We start from the raw sequence: 7,975 nt of genomic DNA on the forward strand, positions 1-7,975 counted from the left end.
AAACACTTTTCAGATATAGTGACATGTGAAACACCACCTTTACTCTGTCCAGGACTTTAGGAGAGAGCACAGCCTCCTGTCTCATACGAGTCAAGAATGAACGGCGAGAGTGTCGCCTGCTGCTGCTGCTGCTGTTTCCCCCTCGTTCTTCCACTTCCCCCTCGTTCTTTCCCTTCCCCTCGCTTCCTCAACATCCTTTTCTGCTCCTCCCTGATGGCAGGATCCGCCTCTAAATACATTTCGTTGGTATAAAACCCTGTGGTGGTCTGCCTCACCATCATGTCCACCTTCATCAGGAGTTCTTTCACTTGCTCTGAGTTACTTGGGTCTTTATTGTTGAGGACATGGTACCTGCTGCCACACCTGTCAATCAGAGCCTCGAGCCCGGGAGGCGCAGTCTTCCTCAGGAACTCTTCAATCCCCATCCCCTCCAGGTCATCACCTCTGGTAAAAAGAACCAGAGTGTGGTGACGGAGTGCCTCCTCCCCAAATATCTTTGACATCTCACCAACAGCCTGGTTCACGTTGTCTGTGTATCGTCCTAATGGCACCACCAGGAGGAAGGCATGAGGCCCGGGGGCAGAGAGACACACACACTTGGCTATCTCTTCATTAATCTCCTCCCTGCCGAGGTGAGTGTCCCCAAAACCTGGCATGTCAACCACTGTGACTCTCCTCATCTTCCTCCGTGTGTCAGCTTCCTCCTCCTCCTCCTCCTCCTCCTCCTCCTCCTCCTCCTCCTCCTCCAAATCCTCCCACTCCTCGTCCTCCTCCTCGTCCTCCTCCTCGTCCTCCTCCTCCTCCTGCTCCTCCTCCTCCTCCTCATCCTCTTCCTCATTCTCCTCCTCTTCCTCTGTGAGCACGACGCTCCCGAGCTCACAGATCTTTGTGACGGAGCTGTTGCTCATCTGAGACAGGAACTGCCTTTGGCCCAAGATGGTGTTTCCAGATGCACTCTTGCCACTTCCTGTTTTTCCGATGAGGACGAGCCTGAGCTCTTGGCTCCAGCTGATGTCACAGTCATCACCTTCCCTCTCAACCTCCATCACACTAGTGTCCATTAGCTCCTTCTTATCTGCTGAGGAAGGAAACAGAGATGTTGAGATAAACTTATTACAGATCACCTGCAAACACATAGAAACATGCACATGGACTTAATCATTACTGACAGTTAGCTTCTGGATGGCTGATGAAAAACAATCATAGATTCTATGTTCTGCACAGAAATAAACCTGAATAACTTTTAGCTCCATGTAAGATAATGAGGATCTATAGTTACACAGTTAAATTCTAAGTTATTAATGACAAATTACAACACACAGAGAAAGTCACACTGAAGGATCACGTATCACGAATGAACTCTAAACACGTCGCTGTCATTTATAAGCCGACGTTAGCAACGAACCTTAACGTTTGACCGATTACCCTTTAGCTGGCTAGCCTTAGCATGTTGCTACCTTATAAAGGTAACGTCATCGATCAAAGACATGAAGACTTTGATCTCACCAGCCTCCATGTTGTTCTTTGGTGGTTCGAACTGGCACAAGATAATTATGGAATGTTTTCCCCTTGAGTACCTGACCTGTCTGCTTCACTCTTCAGAGGGACAGTTTATGAACATTTGGACTCCATATCTTCACTTTTCCAGCTCTACAGTGGCTTCAGTGCTCTCGAATGTTGTCCTCGGCTAGCCTTAGGCTCTTTATCTTTATCTTGTTGTCATTGCACTGATTGGGTGAATGTGAGTTGTAAGTATGTATAGACTGTGTAGACCAATGTTGTACTGAGTGTTGTTTTATTGTTGTTATGTCAATATATAAAAAGCTCAATAAACATATTTGTTAAAAAAAAAAAAAAAAATGTGTTTACTGTTTTTTTTAAATTTAAAACTGAAGTGACTGGATCCTGTGCTGTGTGTGGTGGTTTTAACAACAGAGCTTTATAGATGAATAACACCAGATGACCGTCTCTGGTCGTTTGTTATGACGTCCATCCAACCGAGTGACACTCAGAACGATGGTGTGTGTGGGACTTCTGCTTTGTGATAAAGCGTAGTGCACTGGGATGAACTGAGTTTAACTGCAGGAGAGTTGAAGTGTGATGGTACAGAACATCTCCATAGTCAAGGATTCAGATTGATGGAGACGGACAGTGTTTAATCCTGTAAAGCCTTTGCTGCACCACACTTATAAAACACAGATAAGACAATAGATGTACTGACATAAAACAAAACAGGACGAGAAAAGTCATTCAAATGCTTTAATGTCTTTAGTGTTCGTTTGACTGCAACAAAAGTCAGAACACGAGTGAACTGTTGATACATTTATAGCAGCTGATGCTGGATGTTCAAAACTAATAAACACTTTTCAGATATTGTGGCACGTGGAACACCAAAAGATCCACCACCCACTGTCACCCTTAAGGATTTAAAATATGATTTAATACTTCGTTTGTCCTTTTGTTTATTACTTTAATAAGTTTATGTTTAAAGCAAAGTGTTTCTTTAGAAAGGCCAAAAGAAAAATTATAAAATTCACGTCACTCATTTAAAATACCTTACAAGACTTTTTCAGCGGCTGTTTCCATAAGAACTTTTCTCTTTCATATATTTCTATAAAAAGACTTAAGTTCTTGTTCTAAACCAACCAGCTGTAAGATGAGTCACAACATTTAAACAATTGATTCATATAAAAATGTGCTTGGAAAAAATAAATGTCAAGAGTGTTTAACTAATATCCTTCATCTGTCATCACACTGAAAATATCACTAAACTCTCGCACCAGCATTTTACCAGTTTCACACCACAATGCTCCAGCTATTAAATATTTCAGGTGTTTTAATAGCAACACAGACTGAAGTTACTTTGGAGTGCAGGATTTCATCAAGGGAAAATATAATTATACATTTATTAACTAGAAAACAGCTCCACTCACAGGCTGTATTTATTTGTTCCATTTGAACTCGAAAGACGTTTCCTCTGAGTCATTTGTTTCTTCTGTTTGTTTGCCACATCTGAGTTTTTTATGTATCACCTTCACTACCAGACCCCCCATCAGACCGCTTGCTATAGCCTTGCCTGTATCAACCAAAATACCAGTTGTTGCACCCTGAGGTGCTACAGTGGTAGACAGTGCTGCGGGAGCTGAACCACCCTGAGTTACAGACACGTTGGCTGCACCTACAGCAGCCCCAGCTCCCATGGCCACTCCAACTCCTGCTGCCAACACCACAGCAGAGCCCCCGATGACACTAACCTGCTCCAGAGTATCCAAAGCACCCTCCATTGGACTGGCAGCCCCAGTGCCAACAATGGCTCCCATAGAACCGCCCACAAACCCACCTACTGCTGCTCCCACTGCCAGGGCCGTTTTCCCCGAAGCTGCTGCTGCAATGACAACATTTCCCACAAGGGAAGCCCCACCTGCAGCCGCCAAAGGGACTAGTAGGCCTGCTATTGCCCCGATTGCCATGCCTGTGGCTACAGCAGCTACCATGATCTTTACTCTGTACAGGACCTTAGGAGAGAGCATAGCCTTCAAACGAGTCGAGAATGAACGGCGAGAGTGTCGCCTGCTGCTGCGGCTGCTGCGGCTGCTGCTGCGGCTGCTGCGGCTGCTGCTGTGGCTGCTGCGGCTGCTGCTGCGGCTGCTGCTGCTGTTGTTCCCCCTCGTTCTTTCCCTTCCCCTCGCTTCCTCAACATCCTTTTCTGCTCCTCCCTGATGGCAGCTTCCGCCTCTAAATACATTGCGTTGGTGTAAAACCCTGTGGTTGTGAGTTACTCAGGTCGTTGTTGTTGAGGACATGGTACCTGCTGCCACACCTGTCAATCAGAGCCTCGAGCCCGGGAGGCGCAGTCTTCAGGAACTCTTCAATCCCCATCCCCTTCAGTTCATCACCTCTGGTAAAAAGAACCAGGGTGTGGTGACGGAGTGCCTCCTCCCCAAATATCTTTGACATCTCACTAACAGCCTGGTTCACGTCGTCTGTGTATCGTCCTAATGGCACCACCAGGAGGAAGGCATGAGGCCCGGGGGCAGAGAGACGCACACACTTGGCTATTTCGTCATTAATCTGCTCCCTGCTGAGGTGAGTGTCCCCAAAACCTGGCATGTCAAGCACTGTGACTCTCCTCATCTTCCTCCCTGTGACAGCCTGGCCCTCCTCCTCCTCCTCGGCTGCCTCTTCCTCTGCGAGCACGACGCTCCCGAGCTCACAGATCTTTGTGACAGAGCTGCCGCTCATCTGAGACCTGAACTGCCTCTGGCCCAAGATGGTGTTTCCAGATGCACTCTTGCCACTTCCTGTTTTTCCAATGAGGACGAGCCTGAGCTCTTGGCTCCAGCTGATGTCACAGTCATCACCTTCCGTCTCAGCCTCCATCACACCGGTGTCCATTAGCTTCTTCTTATCTGCTGAGGGAGGAAACAGAGATGTTGAGATAAACTTATTATAGATCACCTGCAAACACATAGAAACATGCACATGGACTTAATCATTACTGACTGTTAGCTACTGGATGGCTGATGAAACAAACATAGATTCTATGTTCTGCACAGAAATAAACCTGAATAACTTTTAGCTCCATGTAAGAGAATGATGATCTAGAGTTACACAGTTCAATTCTAAGTTATGTATGACAAATTACAACACAAAGAGAAAGTCACACTGAAGGATCACGTATCAGGTTTTAACCCTAAACACGTTGCTGTCATTTATAAGCCGACGTTAGCAACGAATTTGAACTTTTTACTGATTACCCTTTAGCCAGCAAACCTTAGCATGTATCTAACTTTATAACCTTATGACAGAAACGTCAACAATCACGACATGAAGATTTGATCTCACCAGCCTCCATGTTGTTCTCTGTTAGTTTCGGTTCAGCTGCGGGTTCTTCTTAGCCTGACGTTGTCATACTCATTATTCTAGTCAGAATATGAGTCTGATACTGCTCCATTGGGCTGTGATTATGGGGCGTGTTTCAACAGAACCAGGAAACAAAATGCCTCTTCGCTCAATTGGATAGACCTACAACCAATCAGAGCAACGTAGTATGTGACGTATGTCAAGCGACGCATAGTTGTTGTCAGTTGTCTGTTTCATGAGTGTATTCACTCTCTAAATAAATCAATGGAAATGCTGCTAATGCCGCTCGTATATCCACCGGAGGCAAAGCCCCCAGGAAGCAGCTGGAGGCCAGGGCTGCTCGTGAGAGCCCCGGCCGCCAGCGGCGTGAAGAAGCCCGCTACGGATCTCTCTCAGAGCCTCGCGACCGGCCCGGGACCGGCCCGGGACCGGACCGGGGCTCTGAGAGAGATCCGTCCCCACCAGAAATCCACGGAGCTGCTGATCCGCACGCTGAGCTGCAGAGCTCCGCTGTCATGGCTCTGCAGGAGCCAGCGAGGAGGAGAAACGGCAGCTAATCGTTTTACACTTCCTTGTTGCTCCAACATTAACTACCACAGCGTCCCAACTTTAGTCTTTTTTGTCTCATATGTGCTGAGGAGCGTAGCGCCCCCCCACTCTCTTTTTATTTATATGACTGCTTGTGTGGCTGCAGCATCGGGGCCAGCTGATAAATTAAACTTTTTCCGAATCCCGTAGGAGGACGGCAAAAACATCTGTTCGATCTACAAATGCCTTGATCACGTTCCTCTGTTCCTCTTTCAAAATGAATGCGCTGTCGATGTCTGCTGAAACAGACTCGATGGCAGCATCGACACACCTCAGCTCTGAAGGCAGCGCTCTCTGGTGACGTGGTTGATTACGTCACTGTAGATCATCTGTCAATCATCGTATAAAGCCCGCCCTGACGATTTGATTGGAACGACCAGCTTCGGGTCTATCATAGTTTCTTCCTAACGGAGCGATGCCAGACCGAACTTCCCGAACAACAAATGTTGTGGGCGGGGCTAAGTTCGTCTGGCACCCAGGCTAGGTTCTTTTCTCAGTCTTGAACTAAAACTCCACCCAAACAATAAAACTGAACTTTGTTATAGAGCAAAGGTCTTGAGCAGTACCTCGGCGACCCCTAGGGGGTCTGCGGAGGTACTGCAGGGGGTTGCTAAATTTATGGTTGATTCGACAATTTTGTATATATTTTTAACAAAAATCAGTTTTTCATCTCAATAACTTAGAATATCATGGAAAAGCTTGTTTGTTTCGATAATTAAATTCAAAAGTGAAACTCATATATTATATAGATTCATTACACACAGAGTGAAATATTTCAAGCGTTTATTTATTTTAATTTTGATGATGATGAAACACAAAATTCAGTATCTCAGAAGATTTGAATATTGTGAAAAAGATAAATATTGTAGACTCACGATGTCCCACTCTCATCAGCGAAATAACCTGCAATGGTTTCCTGAGCCTTTAAATGGTCTCTTAGGCTGGTTCAGTCGGCTACACAATCATGGGGAAGACTGCTGACTTGACAGTTGTCCAGAACACATCATCGTCATTCACATCCTCCACAAGGAGAGTAAGCCACAAAAGATCATTGCTAAAGACGCTGGCTGTTCACGGAGTGCTGTATCCAAGCAAATTCATAGAAAGTTGAGTGGAAGGAAAAAGTGTGGTAGAAAAGGTGCACAGGCAGCAGGGATAACCGCGGCCTTGAGAGGATGGTGAAGCAACGCCCATTCAAGAATTTGGGGGAGACTCACAAGGAGTGGACCGAGGCTGGAGTCAGTGCATCAAGGGCCACCACGCACAGACGTATCCAGGACATGGGCTACAACTGTCGCATTCCTCGTGTCAAGCCACTCCTGAACCAGAGACAACGTCAGAAGCATCTTACCTTGGCTAAGGTGAAAAAGGACTGGACTGTTGCTCAGTCGTCCAAAGTCCTCTTTTCAGATGAAAGTAAATGTTGCATTTCATTTGGAAATCAAGGTCCCAGAGTCTGGAGGACGAGTGGAGAGGCACAGAATCCAAGTTGTTTGAAGTCCAGTGTAAAGTTTCCACAGTTGGTGATGATTTGGGGAGCCATGTTATCTTCTGGTGTTGGTCCACTGTGTGTTATCAAGTCCAAAGCCAACACACTTTATGCTTCCTTCCACTGACGAGGTTTATGGAAATGCTGATTTCATTTTCCAGCAGGACTTGGCACCTGCCAACTCTGCCAAAAGTACCAATAGCTGGTTTACTGACCATGGTATCACTGTGCTTGATTAACCAGCAAACTCGCCTGACCTGAACCCCATAGTATTGTCAAGAGGAATATGAGAGACACCAGACCAACAATGCAGACGAGCTATAGGCTGCTATCAAAGCAACCTGGGCTTCCATAACACCTCAGCAGTGCCACAGGTTGATCGCCTCCATGCCACGCTGCATTGATGCAGTAATTCATGCAAAAGGAGCCCAGATCAAGTATTGAGTGCATATATATATATGAACATACTTTTCAGTAGGCTGACATATCTGTATTAAAAATCCTTTGTTTTATTGGTCTTATGAAATATTCTAATCTTCAAAGATACTGAATTTTGCGTTTCATTAGCTGTAAGCCGTAATCATCAAAATAAAAAGAAATAAACGCTTGAAACCTTTAACTCGGATCTATATAATATATGAGTTTCACTTCACATCAAAATAAATGAACTTTCCATGATATTCTAATTTATTGAGATGCACCTGTATAGTAGGGGGTCCCTGCTCCATCAGGTTGGGGTCCTTGGCCTGAAAAGCGTTGAAGACCCCTGTACTTTGTTATAGAGGGGTCAATGGGAGTCTGCCCCTTGCTGGTCAGTATGGTCTTTGCTGTGACACGTACACACTCAGCCAAACTCACACACACACACACCGAGAGAGAGAACATGTTTTACATATCAGAGTCACTTTATTTATTTCTCATCTGAGACAGGAACTGCCTCCGGCCCAAGATGGTGTTTCCAGATGCACTCTTGCCACTTCCTGCTTTTCCCTCTCAGCCTCCATGGCATGACACCAGGGTCCATGAGCTCCTCCT

The 7,975-nt window shown here is 45.9% G+C and overlaps 2 protein-coding genes across 2 annotated transcripts; both read right to left on the reverse strand.

The window, feature by feature from the left end:
* Nucleotides 1–56: 56 nt before the first annotated feature.
* Nucleotides 57–1,516, reverse strand: LOC133023666 (GTPase IMAP family member 4-like). Its single transcript, XM_061090740.1, has 3 exons — nucleotides 1,507–1,516; nucleotides 877–1,078; nucleotides 57–684 (listed from the first exon to the last, which is right to left on the reverse strand). Exons 1-3 carry the CDS (start codon nucleotides 1,514–1,516, stop codon nucleotides 57–59), a joined length of 840 nt encoding a protein of 279 aa, XP_060946723.1.
* A 145-nt stretch (nucleotides 1,517–1,661) lies between these two features.
* On the reverse strand, nucleotides 1,662–4,914 carry LOC133023667 (uncharacterized). The gene is made up of 4 exons (XM_061090741.1): nucleotides 4,846–4,914; nucleotides 3,821–4,412; nucleotides 3,033–3,504; nucleotides 1,662–1,727 (listed from the first exon to the last, which is right to left on the reverse strand). The coding sequence occupies exons 1-4, from the start codon at nucleotides 4,853–4,855 to the stop codon at nucleotides 1,662–1,664; spliced, it is 1,140 nt and encodes a 379-aa protein (XP_060946724.1). The 5' UTR covers nucleotides 4,856–4,914.
* Between the last annotated feature and the right edge of the window lie 3,061 nt (nucleotides 4,915–7,975).

This window comes from Limanda limanda, chromosome 17 (genome assembly GCF_963576545.1).
Source record: "Limanda limanda chromosome 17, fLimLim1.1, whole genome shotgun sequence".
In the NCBI taxonomy this organism is placed as follows: domain Eukaryota; kingdom Metazoa; phylum Chordata; class Actinopteri; order Pleuronectiformes; family Pleuronectidae; genus Limanda; species Limanda limanda.